This window comes from Diceros bicornis, chromosome 23 (genome assembly GCF_020826845.1).
Source record: "Diceros bicornis minor isolate mBicDic1 chromosome 23, mDicBic1.mat.cur, whole genome shotgun sequence".
Classification (NCBI taxonomy): domain Eukaryota; kingdom Metazoa; phylum Chordata; class Mammalia; order Perissodactyla; family Rhinocerotidae; genus Diceros; species Diceros bicornis.
The window spans coordinates 43,006,930-43,029,710 of NC_080762.1; the positions used below are offsets into that span (position 1 = coordinate 43,006,930).

The 22,781-nt window shown below is 38.5% G+C and overlaps 1 protein-coding gene across 4 annotated transcripts in view; it reads right to left on the reverse strand.

Annotated features, from left to right (window-relative positions):
- CASP8AP2 (caspase 8 associated protein 2) overlaps positions 1–20,849 on the reverse strand; it is a 44,159-nt gene extending 23,310 nt beyond the window's left edge. For 3 of the 4 annotated variants that reach the window (XR_009223561.1, XM_058566627.1, XM_058566625.1), the window contains exons 1-2: positions 20,785–20,849; positions 3,484–3,566 (exon numbers count right to left, since the gene is read on the reverse strand). Coding sequence is in view for 3 of the 4 variants with exons in the window: in XM_058566627.1 (XP_058422610.1) it covers positions 3,484–3,538 (55 nt within the window). In the remaining variant the exon portion in view is untranslated. Of the gene's footprint in view, positions 1–3,483; positions 3,567–4,491; positions 6,924–20,784 lie in introns of those variants that run through there. The other variant, XM_058566626.1, reaches the window with a different exon arrangement.
- Positions 20,850–22,781: the final 1,932 nt, after the last annotated feature.

Here is a 22,781-nt window from a genome sequence, read left to right on the forward strand (position 1 = left end):
GATTGGAAGAATAAACATAGTTAAAATGTCTATATTACCTAAAGCAATCTACAGATTCAATGCAATCCCAATCAGAATCCCAATGACATTCTTCACAGAAATAGAAAAAAGAATACTAAAATTTATATGGGGCAACAAAAGACCCCGAATAGCTAAAGAAATCCTAAAGAAAAAGAACAAAGCAGGAGGCATCACAATTCCTGACTTCAAAACATACTACAAAGCAATAGTAATCAAAACAGCATGGTACTGGTACAAAAACAGACACACAGATCAATGGAACAGAATTGAAAGCCCAGAAATAAAACCACACATATACGGACAGCTAATTTTCGACAAAGGTGCTAAGGACATGCAATGGAGAAAGGAAAGTCTCTTCAATAAATGGTGTTGGGAAAACTGGACAGCCACACGCAAAAGAATGAAAGTGGACCATGTGCTATCGCCATTCACAAAAAGTAACTCAAAATGGATCAAAGACCTGAAGGTGAGACCTGAAACTATAAAACTCATAGAAGAAAATATAGGCAACACACTATTTGACATTGGGTTTAAAGGAATCTTTTCGGATGACATGTCTACCCAGACTAGGGAAACTAAAGAAAAAATAAACAAGTGGGACTTTATCAGACTAAAGAGCTTTTATAAGACAAATGAAACCAGAATGAAGACGAACAAACAACCAACCAGCTGGGAGAGAATATTTGCAAAACATACATCTGACAAGGGGTTGATCTCCATAATATATAAAGAACTCACACAATTGAACAACAAAAAAACAAACAACCCGATCAAAAAATGGGCAGAGGAAATGAACAGACACTTCTCCAAGGAAGATATACAGATGGCCAATAGGCACATGAAAAGATGCTCAACATCGCTAATCATCAGGGAAATGCAAATCAAAACAACACTAAGATACCACCTCACGCCCGTTAGAATGGCTATAATCACCAAGACAAAAAACAACAAATGTTGGAGAGGATGTGGAGAAACAGGAACCCTCATACACAGCTGGTGGGAATGCAAATTGGTGCAGCCTCTATGGAAAACGGTATGGAGATTCCTCAAAGAATTAAAAACAGAGATGCCCTATGATCCAGCCATCTCACTACTGGGAATCTATCCAACGCACCTGAAATCAACAATCCAAAGAGGCTTATGCACCCCTATGTTCATTGCAGCATTATTCACCATAGCCAAGAAGTGGAAGCAACCTAAGTGTCCCTCGACTGACGATTGGATTAAGAAAATGTGGTATATATATACAATGGAATACTACTCAGCCATAAAAAAAGACAAAATCGTCCCATTTGCAACAACATGGATGGGCCTGGAGCGTATTATGTTAAGTGAAATAAGCCAGAAAGAGAAAGACAAACACTGTATGATCTCACTCATATGTGGAATATAAACCAACACATGGACAGAGAAAACTGGACTGTGGTTACCCGGGAAGTGGGGGTGGGGGGTGGGCACAAGGGGTGAAGGGAGTCATATATGGGGTGATGGACAAACAAAAATGTACAACCCAAAATTTCACAATGTTAGAAACCATTAAAATATCAATAAAAAAATAAATAAATAATAATGTAAAGAAGTATAGCCAAAAAGCTAACATATAAATTAGAATGAAATTCTAAAATATATTCAAATAATATTTGAAAGAAGGCAAGAAAATCAGAAAGAAAAAATCTGATGAGACAAATGAAATATTAAAATGACAGCTCTAAATCCAATCACAATAATAAAGGACATTATTGGGTTAACAGATAAAATTGGAACAAAAATGGCAGATTTATAAATAAAAGTATTGTATCAGTGTTAAATTTACTGAAATTGGTAATTATGCTGTTGTTACGTAAGAAAATCAACTTTTTCTTATGAAATACATACTGAAGTATTTAGGGGTAAAAGATCATAATGTATGCAACTTACTCTCAAATCAGGAAAAAACTGTGTGCATGTGTGTGTATTTAAAAAGAGAGTATGTGTACAACGATAAAGCCACTGGCATAAAATATTAACAAGAGGTAAATTTGGAAGAAACTAGGTAAAGGGTTCTTTGTATGTTCTTATTCTTACAACTTTTCTGTAAGTTTGAAATTATTTCCAAACAAGTATAATAAAAGACTATTATGAAAATGTTATAGGTAGGAATAAAAATTTTTGTGAAATCACGTTAAGTGGTAAAAAGTAAAATGCAAAGAAAAATGTACACTGTGGCTGTGACTATCAAAACATATGCATGTGGACAGGAACTTGAGAGAGACTAACATGTGGAAATGAAAACAGCTGTTTCTGGCAAATGAGATCAATCACGTAGTTTCATCCTTCAAAATAATGAGTTGCAGATGTGATAAAAGTTAACTGTGAATCTAGGTGAAAAGTAAAGGTGTTTGTTATATTATACTTTCAATTTTTCTACCAGTTTAGAATTTTTCAAAGAAAAAATATCATAAGAGAATTACATAGCAGCGTAACAATTTGAAACCACATCAGCAAAAAATAATTAACACCAAAAAACAAATAACACTACCCAGAGTGGTTATGATGGCCATATTTCGCCTGAATTCTTCCATATCTATGAATATTAATTTTAAAAAACACTTATTTTAAGCAAAAATGGAGTTCTACTAGGCATGTTTTACAACTGCCCTTTTCATTCTATAGCAGAGTATCATAATTCTAGTTAATAAGTATACATCTATAATCTCAAAAAATTTAATGAGGTTGTCATAGCGTAATTATAATTAAGAAAAAAGAACCAGATAAATGTTATGTCAAGATATGGAAGTTTAGGGGGCCGGCCCGGTGGCGCAAGCAGTTAAGTGTGTGCGCTCCAGTATGGCGGCCCGGGGTTCGCCAGTTCGGATCCCGGGCGCGCACCTACGCACCGCTTGGCAAGCCATGCTGTGGCGGCATCCCATATAAATTGGAGGAAGATGGGCACGGATGTTAGCCCATCCGAGGAAGTAGTCTTCCTCAACAAAAAAAAGAGGAGAATTGGCAGATGTTAGTTAGCACGGGGCTGATCTTCCTCACCAAAAAAAAAAAAAAAAAAAGATATGGAAGTTTACATTCTGCATATTATTAAAAATATATCTACTTTATGAGTTTATTTTACTACCAGGTCTCAGTTATCTCTCTCAAACTAATCATCGTGACTGTCCATTGTTCCCTGAACAACAATAAACAAGCACCACTGCATTTACGGGAAGTATTAACTTCAAGAGTAACAAAAACTTACCTTATATTTTTTTGGATATGATAATAAAAATCATTATCATTTATATTGGCAAATTTCACTACATTTAAGAGGCTCACATTTACTAAGCACTTCCTATTTGCCAGGTACTTTACTGTAGTAATTCATTTACGCGTGGGGAGAAAAAGTTGATAATGACAGTGTTTTCAATGAGAATAAGTAAATAATTCTATAATTAAATAAATAAATTTAGAAAGACAATTAAAATGAGTTACCAGTAAAGACATCAAATAAACTTGTTCCATCACCATTGTCATCATCTGCTGCCATGATCCTATTTCCTTTTGATAGTCGCCATCTAAAGTATTAAATATAAAGAGATTCAACTATTAAAACCAATCTCACAATTCAGAGAATAAACCTCACTTTAAGTTAAAGGGCAACTTTCAAATTTGGATATAGTAAATAAGTTCACTCTTTACTATGATTTCAAAAAAAATGCCTAACATTTTCAGAAAGCTAAAACTATAAAAGCAAAATCTTAAACTTGCTGATAGGGTTAAGCCATGTCACAAAGTAAATGATGCTTATTTTATAAAATAGACCAAAATAATTAACTTTTATACTAAAATAAGCCAACTATCACACTAAATAAGTACAACTATATGGTGACTTCTGTGAGTCCTCTTAGCAAATAACCAAACCTGGGAGTGGTCTTGGGGACTCCAGACACACGTTTTCACAAATAAGATAGTAAGACAGGCAAACAGCAAAGAGTTTGATACTACACTAGGTTGGTAAAGGTGTGGGAAAAGAAGTACTCTCATATATCACTTAAATGTATAGTGGTATAAGCCATATGGAGACAATTTGGCAATAGCTATCAAGTTTTAAATACTCTTTGACCCAACAATTTCATATCTAGTAATTTATTCTACAGATATACAAGCACATGGTTACAAAAATGTACGTACAAGAATATTCAATGCAGTGCTGTTTATAGTGGCAAGACTGGAAGCAACATAAGAATCCAAAATAGTTAAAAAAAATCTGGCTTATCTGACATTCTCCATTCTGCCAGTAAAACTTGATCAATGTTGCCTATGGTCAATGAACTATGGCCATTGTGGCTACTGAGGGTCATTAAGGGTAACTGTCTGCACACTTCTGCTCCCACCAATTGAAACATACACTTACCAAGAGCCAGGTACATTTATTACCAAATCCAATTATGTTTGTTTCCTTATTTTTCTGAATAATAGTATGATGAAAGATTACATTACCAAAGGGTAATTTTCCAGTGAAAATCAGGTTGAATGCTTTGCAAAGACTCAAAGGTAGGGCCGGCCCCGTGGCTTAGCGGTTAAGTGTGCGCACTCCGCTGCTGGCGGCCCGGGGTTCGGATCCCGGACACGCACGGACGCACCGCTTCTCTGGCCATGCTGAGGCTGCGTCCCACATACAGCAACTAGAAGGATGTGCAGCTATGACATACAACTATCTACTGGGGCTTTGAGGGAAAATAAATAAATAAATAAAATTAAAGACTCAAAGGTAAGTAGCAAGACACATACACAACTGCTTGTCAAATCAACTGAGGAGTAGATAATCCAAAATACTGGAAGAGAAAAATCTAGTCTGTACGCAGACTGATTCACAAGTATCTAAGTTCTTACTCCACTTTAATGAAAAAAGTGCTGAAAATCATAACTAATGTCTTATGGGTATGATTTATGCAAGAAAAAAGTCAGAACTCTAATCACTGGATTCACATTCAAAGAAAAGGTCACGGTTCTACCACAAGAGATAAAATTTATGTTATTCCCGGGGCCGGCCCGGTGACGCAAGCGGTTAAATGCATGCACTATGCTGTGGCGGCCTGGGGTTCACCGGTTCGGATCCCGGGCGCGCACCGACGCACCACTTGTCAAGCCATGCTGTGGCGGGATGGGCATGGATGTTAGCCCAGGGCTAGTCTTCCTCAGCAAAAAGAGGAGGATTGGCAGATGATAGCTCAGGGTCGATCTTCCTCACACACACACAAAAAATTTATGTTATTCCTTTAAATAAAATTAAGGTATATATCTTTTTTATTCCCCACATTCCCCATGCCAACATTTTTTCCAATTAGCTGATATGATTAATTAACTCTGCTATAATATAGACTACCATAATAACAAAAAGTACAAACAGCATAATCATATTTGGCAAATAACACAACTGACTCTTGGTTAAGCAAAACTCAACTGGTGGAGCAGGAACTCATAGGCTTCATCACAGTAATCTACTACTAGCTATAAACTGTCATGTGGAGTGGGAAGCATCAGTCAACGGGTTTTTTACCGAATGGAAATCAGCTAATCTAATGATTTGGTTAAACAGAGATCAAATAGACCAAAGTTTTCATTGCATATTGCTTCACACAGCTTTAGTTTTTACTACTGGCAGGTATTACTTAAAAAGAAAACAAAAAAAAAGATTCTACTTGGCCTAGTAAGTTAAAACTGGGAAATAAATAAAAAAGACCTCACAAATCCTGGATCTTTTGTCCCTCATCTGTCTTAAATTTTTCTCCAATTGTTTGCAGGACCATTGTCTCCACACCTTAATCTCTAAGCCTCCCACCACCGAAGGTATTTTTTAAAAATTACTTATAAATTTAAGACAGTTACTGCTCTTTTCTTAGTCACATCGTATGTTGCATTAAAAGTTCTTCAAAATTATTTCTGAGAATAATAAATATAATAGTATAAAGAAGTCATCAAAAGAAGTTATATATGTGGTTTCTCGCTATGTACACATATAAAGTTAAAGGAACTGTGGCAACTTTGCCTCTCAATTCCAAATCCACCCTTCTGTGATAATGGAAGTGGGCCTTGTAAATACTTTTGCTTTGCTAATCGGCACAATGTTAAGCTTTGTCATCAGAGACTGCTGGAGGGACACTGCCAAGGAAGGAGGTTTCTCTTCCTAGCTTCAGTGTGCCTGGCTAGCCAGGCTCCTACAGAGCATGCTTCCTCCAGCATTCAGTTCCTGCAGCAGACAGTTTCTCCAGCAGTAGGCTCCTGCAGGGCACAATTTTTCTACATGCTTGCCTCCTATAAATGAGGTTTCCATTACAAAGGACACAGCTTGCTCCTGCTAGGCTCATGGAGAAGGCAGCTTCTCCAACTCTTGGATCCCACAGCATTTGACAGCCAGCACCATCCAGGAGCTCCCTATGCACCTCCTCTGCCAGATTCAAAGCACTGTCACCAGCAAAGCACTTAACAACTTCACCATTCAGTTAGCCCCAGCCATGCTCTTTCTAATGAAGGGGAAGACAGCTCTTCTTAGGATGATCTATCTCAACCGTAGAGGTGGTGGCTGCTCCCTACAGCTGTTATTCCTATGATCTTTAGAGTTATCTTCAACTCTTATTAACCAATTCCCAGTTAGTCCAACCTTCTGTTAATAATTCTATACACTAAGCTTTCTCTTTTCAAGTTACTGTGTAGTTTTTGCATCCTGATGGGACCCTGTCTGATACAGGTAAACAGTCACAATAGAGATTTTAACACACTTTTCTCTGCTGATCAAGCAGTTAAAGAAATTTAAAGATATAGCTCTGAATACAAAATAGACAGGTTTGATCTGATGATTTTATATCCTTGCATGGAACAATTAAGAGAACTTATATTACTTTCAAGCATTTATAAAAATTTACTATATATCATGACAGAGCAAGTTTCAATAAATATCACAGAAGTGCTTTTGTCAAGACCAATAAAACTAGAAGATAACAACGCACTTTCAAATTTCCCAGTTCCTTTGAAAATTTAAAAACATAGGTCAAAGAATAAATATTAATGGAAACTGAGAAAACAGAAGTAACAATGAACACACCATAATAAAATTTGTGGGATACAATCAAAATAGTACTTTCAGAGGAAAAGTTACAGCATTAAATAAATATATAGGAAAAAAAGACAAAATATTAATGAGGTCATCACCCAACTCAAGAAGTTAGAAAAAGGTCTAATAAATGTTTATTGTATAGCAAAAAAAAAATAAAAGTTAGAAAAAGAACAGGGGCTGGCCCCATGGCGTAGCAGTTAAGTGCACGCGCTCCACTGCTGGCGGCCCGGGGTTGAGATCCTCGGCACGCACCAACGCACCGCTTGTCAGGCCATGCTGTGGCGGCGTCCCATATAAAGTGGAGGAAGATGGGCACAGATGTTAGCCCAGGGCCAGTCTTCCTCAGGAAAAAGAGGAGGATTGGCACAGATGTTAGCTCAGTGCTGATCTTCCTCACAAAAAAAAAGAACAAAGTAAACCCAAAGAAAGAAACACATAAAGAACAGAAATTAATATAAAGAACAGAATTAATATAAACCGAAATTGATATAAACACTACAAAGATGAATAACAATAAATGCTGGCTCTTTGAAAGGACAAATTAAATAGGCATAACTAATCAAGAAAAAGAAAGAAGGCATAAATATTAGGAATGATAAAGCAGTGACAGCTTCATACACAGCAAAGACTAAGTTATTAACATAATACTATCGAAAGCTCAATGAAATTGACAGATTTTTAGAAAAATGTAACTGGCCAAAACTGACTCAAGAAGAAATAGAAAACATAGACATATCTAGGATGATTAAATAATTTGAGATAGTAGTTAACTCATTCATAAAGAAACGACTAAGCCCAGACAGTTTTACAGGTAAATTCTATCATACTTTCAAAGAACAGATAAAACGTAATCTATTCCAGACAACAGAAAGAGAAAAAAAAGGCTAAGAGACAAATAATTTTATAAGGTTAGTACAGTCTAGACATCAAAACTGGGCAAAGACAGGACAAAATAGGAAAATTACAAGACAGGAAAACTATAGGTCAATCTTTCTTATGAACATAGAAATAGCCTAAAGAAAAAAAACAGCCAATTGCATCCAGCAAGACACTAAACAAAATACAAAAACAAAAATACACTACAAACAAGTGAGACTTATCCCAAAAATGCAAGGATGGTATAACATTAAAAAAATCAATTAGCATAAACACTGTCCTCTAGTTGATAAAGTTGCTTCCCAGTGGGGTATGGTTAACAGTTCTGATACTGTTAATACATGTATATTGGAACTGAACAATTTAAGTAAATAGATGATAGATGGTGGGAGCCAAGTTTCTCATTACAGATCTTTCTCAACTTACGATGGGGTTACATCCCGATAAATCTATCATAAGTTGAAAATATTGTTCATCATAAGTTGAAAATATTGTTAAGCTGAAATGCATTTAACACCCCTAACCTACTGAACACCATAGCTTAGCCCCACCTACCTTAAACACGCTCAGAGAACACTTACATTAGCCTACAGTTGGGCAAAATAATCTAACACAAGGCCTATTTTATAGTAAAGTATTGAATATCTCATGTAATTTATTGACTATTGTACTGAAAGTGAAAAACAGAATGGGTCTAAGTGTATCAGTTGTTTACCCTTGTGATCACGCAGCTGATTGGGAGCTGCCGCTGCCCAGTATCACAAGCGAGTATCAGACTGTGTATCGCTAGCCTGGGAAAAGATCAAAATTCAAAATTTGAAGTACGGTTTCTACTGAATGTGTATTGCTTTCACACTATCGCAGAGTTGAAAAATTTTAAGTTGAACCATTGTAAGTTGGAGACCATCTGTATTGAAGTGGAAGGTTACAGAAAAGCAAGAGAACAGGCTAGACTGATCCCTGTGATAATGGATTAGAGTTGAAGATATCAGTAAGAACATACATTTAATTTAATCAATGAATGGTTGATTCTAAGACAGGGCAGGAAAGACACAAGATGAACGTGATGACTCTTATAGTGCAAGAACAAGATGAATCTTATAGTGCAAGAAAGTAAGGAAGTGTCCAAAAAAATTTGATGGAGGTGTATGTCAAAGGGGCACTGGAACCAAATGAAAGGGCTCCCAACAGCCAAAGCTGGAACAATTAGATCAACAAATTAAAGAAGTATTGGTTTATAACCCAAAGTATAAAATAAATATATATGAGACCATACTGATACGAGTAAATTAGTAAAGGGAGGAGAAGAGAGAAATCTCCTATGCACAATTCCAAATAAATTATGGAGATATTCAACTCTAAAACAGGCAGGGAATAATTTCCCTCTCCTCAAATATGGGCTGTGCACAGTGACTTCCTTCCAAAGAGGAGAGTATGGAATGAGGGGGTGGGGCGGGTATTTTTACAGTGAAAAAACTTGATAAACACTACTTCAGTCAGATGATCAAGTCAACATCAACAGTCATAAATCATGTTGCTAGTATGTACTCTTGATACGATGTGATGAAAATGGCACTTTATATGATCTTCCCCAAAACCCACAGCCTCAGTCTAATGAGGACATAAACATCAGACAAATTCTAATAGAAGGGTATCCTACAATATACGTGATTAGTACTCCTCAAAACTATCATGAACATCAAAAACAAGGAACGGGAGAAAATGTCACAGTCAAGAGGAGCCTAAGAAGACATGACAGCTCAATGTAACATGGTGTCCTGGAACAGAAAAAGCATGGACATTAGGTGAAAATGAAGGAAATCTGAATAAACTATGAGCTGTAGTTAATAATAATGTATCAATGTTGGTTCTTAATTATAAGAAATGTATCATACTAATGTAATATAATGTATTAACAACGGGGAAAACTGGTGGGGTGTAGGGTGACAGGTGGAAATTCTCTGTACTTGTCAATTTTTCTGTAAATCTAAAACTGTTCTAACAAATAGAGTCTATTAATAAAAAGATAACCAGTATATTTCATCATATTAGATTAGAGAAGAAAAAATATGATCATCTTAACATCTGCACAGAAAGAGCATGATAAAATTCAACACTAACTCTTAGCAAACTTGGAGTTTATGGAAGTTTAAGAAAGAATCTTTTTTTTTTTATTTTTTCCCCCAAAGCCCCAGTAGATAGTTGTATGTCATAGCTGCACATCCTTCTAGTTGCTGTATGTGGGACACGGCCTCAGCATGGCCGGAGAAGCAGTGCGTCGGTGCGCACCTGGGATCCGAGCCTGGGACCCGAACCCAGGCCGCCAGCAGTGGAGCGCGCACTTAACTGCTAAGCCACGGGGCCAGCCCCGTGAAAGAATCTTTCTTAAACTAATAAAAGATATATTTCTACTGAAAAAAATCCTCACATTATACATCATACATGATGGTGAAACCCTAGAAACATCTTTAAAATCAAGTTTGCTTTCATTTGAAAGAAGTGTAAGACATGAAATGAGATAGAACTGGAAAGGAAGAAACAAAGCTGACATTCACACTAGGATCACCTTTGTAGAAAATCTGCAAATTATTAGAACTAATAAGAGTTTCTCAAAGTTGCTGAATGTAAGATTAATATACAAAAAGCAATAGCTTTCCTACATGATAGCAAACAGTTTTAAAACATAACTGATAAAAAGATATTATTTACAACAACAACAAAACCATAAGGTACATAGGAATTAATCTAATACAAACTGTGCAAGACCTTTATGGAGAAAATAACAAAAGATCTAAACCATTGGTCTAGAAACCTTTTCTTCTTCAACAGCCAGAAAGTAAATATTTTATGTTTACAGGCCATCTGGTCTGTCACAACTACTTAACTCTGCCACTGCAGCTCCAAAGCAACCACAAACAACGTGTAAACAAATAGGTGTGGCTGTGTTCTAATAAAACTTTATTTACAAAAACAGGCAGTCTACCTCATATATCTCAATCATATATAGGAAAACTCAATATCAAAGTTGGCAATTCTCTCCAACTTTACCTATAAACTCAGAGCAATTCCAGTCAAATTTAACAAGCTGACCATAAAATTCAAATTGAAGTGCAAAGGACCTAGCAGTCAGGACATTTTTTATTTTGATGGGAAGGGAGTAAACTTTTTATTGAAGTATAACATAAATACAGAAAAAAGCATAAATCATAATACAGTCTTTTGATTTTTCACAAACTGAACACATCCATGTAACTACCACTCAGATCAAGGAATAGATCATTACCAGCACCCTAGAAGGACTCCTTGTGCCCTCTTGTAGCCACTATCCACTCTCAAATGTTGGCAAAGATGTGTGGAGAATAAAAGCATACACATTGCCGATGACTTGCTTTACAGAGGAAGGACTTGCTTATCAACGGAGGAATGAGAGGTATCTGTGATGTGTAGATTCCAAATTAGAACACCACCAATCTTGGAGGAAAGGCATATATGGAGAACTATAAATAAAACAGCCTAGTCGGAATGGACCTCAGGTAGAACAGGATTGGGAGATAAGACTGACAAATTTCATCCGAGTCAAACAGAAGACAGTAAATGTCAAACCAAGGAATCTGGTCTTGAACTTTCAGAAGACAGGAGCACAGAAGGTTTTTGAGTTAGAAACATTAGAAATGAAATAGGAAGATTAATGTGTGGAATGAACTAGAAAGACAAAAGTATAGGAAAAGAAACTGGGAAGGAGGCTGCTATAAGAGTCCATGATAAGACTTAACCCAAGATGGAGCCAGTGAGAATGAAAAGAATGTTTATATAAGGCATAATGATGGAAGAAAGCAAACAGGGTAAATGCCTGGATATAGGAAGTCTCAACAATCATTTCCTGCCTCAATTCACTCTCAAGCTACAAGCTTCCACTATCTTTGACTCTTTCCTTATCTCCACACTCATTTTCAAGTAGTCACAACTTTTTTGTTTTTTTTGTCTTTTTTTTTTTAATTTTATTTATTTATTTTTTCCCCCAAAGCCCCAGTAGATAGTTGTATGTCATAGCTGCACATCCTTCCAGTTGCTGTATGTGGGACGTGGCCTCAGCATGGCTGGAGAAGCGGTGCATCAGTGCACGCCCGGGATCCGAACCCGGGCCGCCAGCAGCAGAGCGCGCGCAACCAACTGCCAAGCCACGGGGCCGGCCCTAGTCACAACTTCTTAGTGATTTTATTTTTAAGTCTCTCAAATTTAATGTCTTCTTCCAACTCACAGTCATGGTTCCAGTTTCAGATATAATTATTTCTCAATTAAATTATTATAAGTCCTGTCGACAACAAAAAAACAAGCCAATTAAAAACTGGGCACCATTATCAAGTGGGATTTATTCCAGGGATGCAGGGATGGTTTAACATTCGCAAATCAATCAACGTAATACACCACATTAATAAAATGAAGAATAAAAATCACATGATCATCTCAATAGATGCAGAGAAAGCATTTGACAAGATACAGCATCCATTTATGATAAAAACTCTGAATAACATGGGTATAGAAGGAAAGTACCTCAACATAATAAAGACCATATATGAGAAACCCACAGCTAATATCATCCTCAATGGTGAAAAACTGAAAGCTATCCCTCTAAGAACAGGAACCAGACAAGGATGCCCACTGTCACCACTCCTATTTAACATAGTACTGGAAGTCCTAGCCAGAGCAATCAAGCAAGAGAAAGAAATAAAAGGGATCCAAATTGGAAAGGAAAAAGTGAAACTGTCACTATTTGCAGATGACATGATTTTATATATAGAAAACCCTAAAGAATCCACCAGAAAACTTTTAGAAGTAATAAACGAATATGGTAAAGTTGCAGGATACAAAATCAACATACAAAAATCAGTTGCATTTCTGTACACTAACAACGAAGTAGCAGAAAGAGAAATTAAGAATACAATCCCATTTACAATTGCAACAAAAAGAATAAAATACCTAGGAATAAACTTAACCAAAGAGGTGAAAGATCTGTACACCGAAAACTATAAAACATTGCTGCAAGAAATTGAAGAAGACACAAAGAAATGGAAAGATATTCCGTGCTCTTGGATTGGAAGAATTAATATAGTTAAGATGACCATACTTCCTAAAGCCATCTATAGATTCAATGCAATCCCTATCAAAGTTCCAACAACATTTTTCACAGAAATAGAACAAAGAATCCTAAAATTTATATGGAACAACAAAAGACCCCGAATAGGTAAAGGAATCCTGAGAAAAAAGAACAAAGCTGGAGGTATCACACTCCCTGATTTCAAAATATACTACAAAGCTATAGTAACCAAAACAGCATGGTACTGGCACAAAAACAGAAACACAGATCAATGGAATAGAATCGAAAGCCCAGAAATAAACCCACACATCTATGGACAGCTAATCTTTGACAAAGGAGCCAAGAACATACAATGAGGAAAAGAAAGTCTCTTCAACAAATGGTGTTGGGAAAACTGGATAGCCATATGCAAAAAACTGAAAGTAGACCCTTACCTTACACCATACACAAAAATTAACTCCAAATGGATTAAAGACTTGAATGTAAGACCTGAAACTGAAACTTCTAGAAGAAAACATAGGCAGTACGCTCTTCGACATCGGTCTTAGCAACATCTTTTCAAACACCTCGTCCGACGGGGCAAGAGAAACAATAGAAAAAATAAACAAATGGGACTACATCAAACTAAAAAGCTTCTGCACAGCAAAGGAAACCATCAACAAAACGAAAAGACAATCTAACAATTGGGAGAAGATATTTGCAAACCATACTTCTGATAAGGGCTTAATCTCCAAAATATATAAAGAACTCATGCATCTCACCAACAAAAAAACTACCAACCCAATTAAAAAATGGGCAAAAGACCTGAACAGACATTTCTCCAAAGAAGATATACAGATGGCCAACAGACACATGAAAAGATGTTCAAAATCATTAACCATCAGGAAAATGCAAATCAAAACTACAATGAGATATCACCTCACGCCCGTCAGAATGGCTATAATTAACAAGACAGGAAACAACCTGTGTTGGAGAGGATGTGGAGAGAAGGGAACTCGCATACACTGCTGGTGGGAGGGCAAACTGGTGCAGCCACTATGGAAAACAGTATGGAGATTCCTCAAAAAATCAAGGATAGAACTACCATATGATCCAGCTATTCCACTGCTGGGTATTTATCCAAAGAACTTGAAAGCACCAATTTGTAAAGGTACATGCACCCCTGTGTTCATTGCAGTGTTATTCACAATAGCCAAGACTTGGAAGCAACCTAAGTGTTCATCAACGGATGAATGGATAAAGAAGCTGTGGTATATATACACAATGGAATACTACTCAGCCATAAGAAACGATGAAATCCAGCCATTTGTGACAACATGGATGGACATTGAGGGTATAATGCAAAGTGAAATAAGTCAGAGGGAGAAGGTCAAATACCGTATGATTTCCTTCATTAAGTAGTAGATAATACAACAATAAACAAACACATAGAGACAGAGATTGGATTGGTGGTTACCAGAGGGGAAGGGGGGAGGGAGGAGGGTGAAAGGGATAATTCGGTACATGTGTGTGGTGATGGGTTGTAATTAGTATTTTGGTGGTGAACATGATGTAATCTATGCAGAAATAGAAGTACAATGATGTACACCTGAAATTTTTACAATGTTATAAACCAATGTTACTGCAATAAACAAAAAATTAAAAAAAAAAAAAGAATGAAGGTAAAAAAATAAAAAAATAAAAATAAATAAATAAATAAATAAAATAAAAACTGGGCAAAGGATCTGAACAGACATCTTTCCAAAGAAGACAAACAGATGGGCAACAGACACATGAAAAGATGTTCAACATCACTATTAGGGAAATGCAAATCAAAACTACGAGATATCACCTCACGCCTGTCAGACGGGCTAAAATTAGCAAAACAAGAAATAACAAGTGTTGGAGAGGATGTGGAGAAAAGGGAACCCTCATACACTGCTGGTGAGAATGTAAACTGGTGCAGCCACTATGGAAAACAGTACAGAGATTTCTCAAAAAATTAAGAATAGAACATATGATCCAGCTATTCCACTTCTGGGTATTTATCCAAAGAACACAAACACACAAATAGGAAAAGATATTTTTACCCTTATGTTCACTGCAGCACTATTCACAATAGCCAAGACTGGGAAACAACCTAAATGCCCATTGATAGATGAATGGATAAAGAAGATGTGGTATATATACACAATGGAATAGTACTTAGCCACCAAAAAAAGATGAAATCTTGCCATTTGTGATAACATGGATGGAATGTGAGTGTATTATGCTAAGCAAAATAAGTCAGCCAGAAAAAGTCAAATACCATACTATATGATTTCACTCATAAGTGGAAGATAAAAACAACAACAAATAAACACACAGATATAGAGATTAGATTGGTGGTTATCAGAGGGAAGCGGGAAGTGAGGAGGGCAAAACGGGTAACAGGGCACATGTGTATGGTGACTGCAATTAGTCTTTGGGAGGTGAACATGATGTAGTCTACACAGAAATCAAAATATAATGATGTACACCTGAAATTTATATAATGTTATAAACCAATGGTACCTCAATAAAAAAAATTATTATAAAAGTCTCATAGCTGGTTTCCATCCTACAAATAGTTTTACCATTTTCCACACTAAAATCAAAATTAATCCTGTTCATGTCTAGCCTGTGTAGTTCAAGTCCTTTCCAGAAATATCTACTACTTTTCTAACTATCTCACGCTGCTCCCCTCATCTACTCTAGTCAGTCACACCATAGATTCTGTACCACCACAGCACATGTTTCTATAATGCAAGTTAGCACATATATTCAGAAATAGAGAAATGATGTCAGTATAAAGCAGAAATTATGTTGGTTCAGACAGGGTTCTTCCCAGGATGTTAAAGTTTTGCACCATTAATTAACAGCAGCTAAAGGCAGAAAGCCCTGAAGGAATCTAGTCCTGTATATTATGCCCTTACCCTAGATGCCCATCACTCCTCTCTCCTCGTCTCAGTACAGCAACAGGCTTTGTCCTGCAAGAGCGTAAGCATGGTTTTCCTCAATCTTTGTAGGGGGTGAGGGGACCCTAACATAAGGCAGTGAGCCAGAGTCATCCAGTCTGGCTCTGGCTCCAACCATCCACCCATCACAACATTTCACATAAAATCTGCAACTGCCTCTGCACATACAACCTCTGATGTTTATGTCCCTCTGTTCCTGTCTCCACAACTCAACAGCCTCAATCATTCCTTATTCTTCATTCCATCAAGCTATCTTTATCTTTCTTTTTTCTTGAGAAAAAGACAGATATTTATCTATTAGGAATTTAACATGTCTTCTCAACTACGTCAATATTTAATTAAAATTGTTATTGTTCCTGTTGGTGTTCTAGTAACACAGGTAGATAGGTTTTGAGTATTCTGCCTCTATTTTTCCCACAAACCCTGTTTCAGTGAGTCGCAGAACTAAAAGTTTTTCAAGAATGCATACAATATTAGAGCAGAAATGTCTGTACCTGCAGTTCCTAAAATGTGCCATGTACTTCAATTCCAAAATATCTTGCTCATTCTGTTTCCTTACCTGGACTGCTCATGTCCTTCCCAAACCCAGTTACCATAAAAGAGAAGATCCTTTTCTACAGACATAATTAATCCCCATTCCCTTATTCTACTGACACGCTGAACACATCATTATTGCACTGAGCAACCTCTATTGCAATCATTTGCTTTCTAAGTTGTTCTTAGACTTTAGCATGCATCAGGAACAGCTGGAGAAGTTAAAACACAAGATTGATGGGCTCTGTCCCCAAAGTTTCTGATTCCATAGGTCTGGGGTGAGACTTGAGAATTTGCATTTCTAAAAAGTTCCCAGGTCATGCTGCTGGTCCACGGACCACACTTTGAGAACTATTTTAGACCAGCGCTGTCCAGTAGAACTTTCTATGATGATAAAAATGTTCTATATCTGAGCTGTCCAATATGGTAACTACTAGCCACATGTGTCTATTGAGTACGTGAAATATGCATAGTGTGAGTGAGTGTATTAGTTTCCTACTGCTGCTCTAACAAATTACCACAAACTTAGCAGCTTAAACAACACAAATTTATCTTACAGTCTCATTTACCATGAAAAGTTCACGGAGAGGATTTCACAGAACTGTGGTTACCACAATTTCAACAACACCGAACTAGCTCTAAATGCTACTGGGCACTTATAAAAATGTATCTGAATATTTTCCTAAGGCGATGAACTCCTGGACATCAATATCTTATTTTCTACAACTGAAAAGCAAAATTTATCTCTTTGGGTTAAACACTTGATGGGCAAACACAAGGAGGTAGAGGATAAAGAGCAAGTAGTGCCACAACAAGGGTACCAGATCAGAATGACAGACTCCTCTGCTGCCCCCTCAGAGTGCTTGAAAATGAGGAACTGTTTGTACTAAAACACAAACCAAGAGTCAGTAATAAGATGCTAAAGTTAATAAAGTAAATGCATTCCTGTAAGTTCAAGCTCACCAAGTCTAAAACCAAAAAAGATCATCTTCCCATCAACATCTGTCCCCTCCTGACATCTCTACTTCCTTGAGTAGCACTAGCATCCCCTCACAGCCTACTAACGCTACTTTGCAACGTTTCTCCCATTTATCTTTGTTCTTGCCATCTGAATTTGTTTCAGGCTCCCACTATAGCTATCTAATTATCTCCTCTCTCCAAATACATGCTACACACAACTGCTGGGTTAGTTCTTCTAAAGCAATCCTGCTCATATCACTTCCTGCTTTCCATTACTTTCCAATGTCTACTGAATAAGTCCAAACTCTTTACCTGATATACGTTGGCACCTACCTTTCTAGCCCCATCACTCACTATCCCAAGGTTTCCAAAATCCTAAGGTTCAGTGAAACTGAGTTCCTGTTTGCAAACACAGTTCTTGACACCATCTCCCCACATCTATCTATGAGCTCACAAGCAACTCTGGGTGTGAATACCCATGGATTAGAATGTGAGAAATGAGGTTTTAGAAAAGTCAGGTGATATATTACACAATTAACATACTTAGATTTCATCCAGCAGGGAATGGGGAAACCACTGAAGGTTTTTAAAGCAGAGGAATATCATGATCAAATGTGCATTTCAGAAATTTAACTCAAGCAAGAAGAGTACAGAAAACATTAGTGGCAAGGGAGATAGAAAAGACTATTAAAACAATGCAGGAGAGGATGAGGGGTGTGACTAAGTTACCAGTAGTGGAATAAAGACAAGAAGCAGATCTCAGAGATTTCTGTGGCAGAATCAAAAAGATTTAATGGAAAGTATATTCAAATGTCCACTCCTGACCACTTCAAAACCACAGCCTGAGCTGTCTTTCAAAATTGCAAATCTGATCATGTTCCCTCCTCTGCTTAAAAGCCTTCAGTGTTTCCTGCTGATTTTAGGTTAAAAAACAAATTTCGTCACAATTCTGCTTACAAAGCCCTGAGTGACCTGGCCTCCACTAACCCCCTGGTGTTAGTCTGCATCATTCTCCCCCATTCCTTAGTAGTCTTTGCTCTGATCATATTGCCCGTCTTTCAGCTCCTTGAACATGCTGTTTGTTCCCACTCACGACAGGGCCTCTGCAGGGAGTGCTCTTTCCTCAATGCTCTACCTTCACTTAACTCATCTTTGGTACTTTGGTTTAGGTAATGTTTGAGCCTTCCCTGGCTACTCTCCATCTCCACTAGGTCAGACCCTCTGTTATATATTCTTATACCTCTGTGTCCTTTCTCTACATGGCCTCTCTTCAGTTTCTGATTACATTTTTGTGGGATTCCTGGAGAAACATCCATCTCACCCACTGGACTGTAAGCTTCACGAAGACCAGGACTGTCTCTGTTCTGTTCACCATTGTATCCCCAGCTCTCAGCACAGGGCCTGGCAGGTTGGTAGGTAATAAAAAAAATATTTGTTGAATTAATGAAATTCCCAACTTATTAAAGACAACTCTGAAGTTCCTAGCTTTGATAATAAGGTAGTCATGCTTTCAACTGAAATGGAGAACCAAAGAAGATGTGCTGAATTATCTGTAGGACATCCAGGTGAACATATCTAATAGATTCCTGGAAACTAGAGTATGTAGCACCAAAGACAAGAAAATTGGCATAGTTGAGATTACTCTCTTGAAATCACAAAGGCCAGTGATTCTCCTGGAAAGGAAGGGAGAAGGGAGGGGAGGAAGGATTATGTATCAGAATCTCTTGGGAAGAGGGACTTTTTCACACTTGCTCTCACCTTCTCCCAATTAAGGATCTCAATATATAATGAGAGTTGCTACTGATAGGAGTGTTGCACCCATGAAAAGTGTAGAGACAAAATTTTAAACGTTGAGAACCACGACAAGGAAAGAATAGAGTTGCAAGCTCACTCATAATCTTTCAAGGAACGATTCCAACAGATTCAGATGTGAAGGAAAGCAGATGAGAAGGATCACCTAGCCTTTTGTGGTAGGACAAAGTCTTAAAAAGACAGTCTAAAGGAAGTTTTCTCTAAAAAAAAAAATTGAGGGAATGAAATAAGCATTTACAGAGAAAAACAGGAAAAAGCCAGAGTTTTTAGCAGGAGAGTATATTTTCAGGCTCATAGGAAAGGTTAAATCTAACACTGCAAGAAGATTCCTGAAGATGTAAGGGGAAAATAATAAGAAACACTACATATACTGAATACTGTGTCCCACGTACTGACCTAAATGTTCAAAATAGATTATTAACTTATTTTAAATCCTCCCAAAAGTCCTAGGACATGCATACTATTCTTTTTCCCGTTTTACAGATGAGGAAACAGATAAAAACGATTAAGAAACTTGCCCCAAGGTCAAATAGCTGGTAAGTCGCAGATCTTAAATTAGATCCCAGCTCTGTCTCCAAAGCCACATGACAAAATCAAGAATTTCATTAGAGAAAAGAGTATAATTTTTTTTTCTGGAAAGAGGGCCATCTCTTGTTGTAAAATGGCAAGAAACGCTAAAAGATAACTGGGGTGCGGGTGGGGAGAGTCTTGCCCTGAGGATCTCTGTCCCCCTCCAATCAAAGAGGCACTGAGTGAGATGGGGAAGGGGTCTTGAGGAGAGGCAAAAAGTTTGGAGCTGGAGCTATGGAGAATGGGAAAGACCAGGCAAGAATCAGTCAACGCCAACTTGATCCCTGAAGCACAAATCCTGAGATTCTGCGAATTCTACACGAACATCCGAGTTAGGGCCTACTGTGTGTCAGGCATGGTTCCAGGCGCTGGGGAGATCAAGATAACTTCTCTGGGCACAACAGTCTCCGAAACAACCAACATCAATGACCACCGGAAACAACCAACCCCAATGACCACCTGACACTTAGGAAAAACCCATTCCTCCAGAGAATCCCATCCGAAAGCCTTTAAGACTACGTTCCAAGATGAGACTGGTTTTTTGGGGGGAGGGGCGAGAGGAACGATCGAAAGGGCACTTCCTACGTGCGCTCGCTCCCAGCCCCCGCCTGGAGCCTACCCAAGGACCACAGAGGAACGCCAGTGCGAGCCCAGGAGCTGCACCCGCGGGCAGCGGGAACGCAGATACCTGCGGGCCCCGGACATCAGGCGCGCCCCCCCACCCCCGCCACCGACTCCGCCGCTCCCTTCGACTCCTTGACTCCCCAGACGCCGCTGGCCTCCGCTCGGGGCACTACCATGCCATGGAGCCTCTTCCCTAGCAGCCCCGCGCGGACCGGACCCCTACATCAACTTACCCGCCCCGCCTGGCCCAAGACAGCCCGGGCTCCTTTCTCGACACCCAGATCTCCCTGGCATCTCCACCAATGCCAGGGCGCAATCAGGACGTGGAGGCGGGATTGAGCGCCCGTGGCCAATCAGATAAGACGCAAGGTACGTCCCGGCGCACATAACTAGTTCCCGCCTTTGGGAGGGGGAAAAAAACACGGTTGGCGCCAAACTCCCGCAGTCGTCTTAGGGGTTTAAGGAAAAGGGGCGGGGCCTGAGCTGGCGGGGAGGGAGACGGGGCGGGGCTTTACTACGGAAGGGGCGGGACCTTGGCGGAGGTAGGGGAGGGGTCTGGGAGAAGCTCTCTAATGAAAGAGAAAGCCAGCTCTGAGAAGATCCTGTCATTTATAGTCTTTATTCTATAAATTCTGTTGAGTATCAACCGCGTGCTAGACATAGTGCGGGGCAATGGCTCGATAACAATGAGTAAGCACTGTTCCTTGCCCTGAGACGCTTTCCTGGATGCTAGGAAAACAACTTAGCCAAAGGTGTTGGGATCTTTGAGGAGGAGCTACCAGTCCAGTGAAGAGAGAGAGAGAGCTTTTTAGAGGGTAGGATATCTGAATTGTCTTATAGAACCTGCTGGAACCAGAAGTGCCAGTAGCGTCTAGTCTCGGGAGACGGAGCCTGCACCACTGAATGGTGGGGAAGTAAAGCATTAAGTTGACTTCCTCTGCTACCTCGTCTGGGGATCTTGATTTTGATCTTGATCCCTAGCCATTTCCTCCATTTTAACAACTGGCAACTGTCATATTAACTTAATATTTTTAAATGTTTCGAAAAGCCTCCTATTTGGAAGAATATGGTTCTGGGTGAACGCTGGCTTCCTAGATTCTCCCCCAACCAGCTTCGCTTCTGAGAAGTTAGGCAGACAGGTAGGCATTCCAGGTAGTGGAGACTGGGAAAGAGTAGAAGGTGCACAACCACAAGGTATTCATTGTTGCTGGAGCATGAAGTGCGAGGTGAGGCTGGAGAGGGAGGCAGGGGTCAGACCTTGAAAGGCCATATATATGTCAAAGAGCTTGGAATTTACCTTTAAATGATGAGGTATGGGGATCACTGAAGCATTTTAAGCTTGGGGTGGTCATGATCTTATTTGCATTATTAAGATCCATTGGCCTTGAGAAGGAGGATTTGAGATGCTCTTACAGTGATCCAGGTTATAGAAAATGAGGATCAGAAGGAGATGGTAGGTAAGGGAGGGGATAGATTTTAGAATATTTAGGAGATAAAATTGACAAAACTTAGAAATTGATTGAATATTGGTTTTCAGCATGGGTGCATAATGATGGCATTCATCATAAAATATTGATTGGGAACACAGCAGGTATACTTCAAAAATAATTAAAAGTTTCCCCCAAAATTACCATCCAGAAAAGAGTGACATTATTGTTGAAGTCCTTACATAGCCTCTCATTTTACTGGTACTCTCTTAAATACTTTACATTGGATAGAAATTAGTGATTGGTTTAAAAATATTCACTTGGAAAGATCTCAATGAATGCCGATTTGGGATACTAATAGAAGTCACCTGAAGGAATCAGTATTTTTTTAAAAGGAAACAAAGAAATGTAACACAGGTACATGTTTCATGGAGCTTGAACTTCCAACTGCAATTGTTGCCAAAAAAAAAAGCAATTCCTGAAGAAGATGTCTATGTACTTATATGGAGTAATCTATAAGGTATAGTGTTAAGGAAAAAAAAATACAGTGCAGTGTACATGGTATGCCAGCTTTTGTGTGAGAAAGAATGGGGAGGGGCTGGCCTCCTGGTTTAGCGGTTAAGTGCGCGCGCTCCACTGCTGGCGACCTGGGTTCGGATCCTGGGCGCGCACCGACGCACTGCTTCTCTGGCCGTGCTTGGGCCGCATCCCACATACAGCAACTAAAAGGATGTGCAGCTATGACATACAACTATCTACTGGGGCTTTGGGGATAAATAAATAAATAAATAAAAATTATAAAA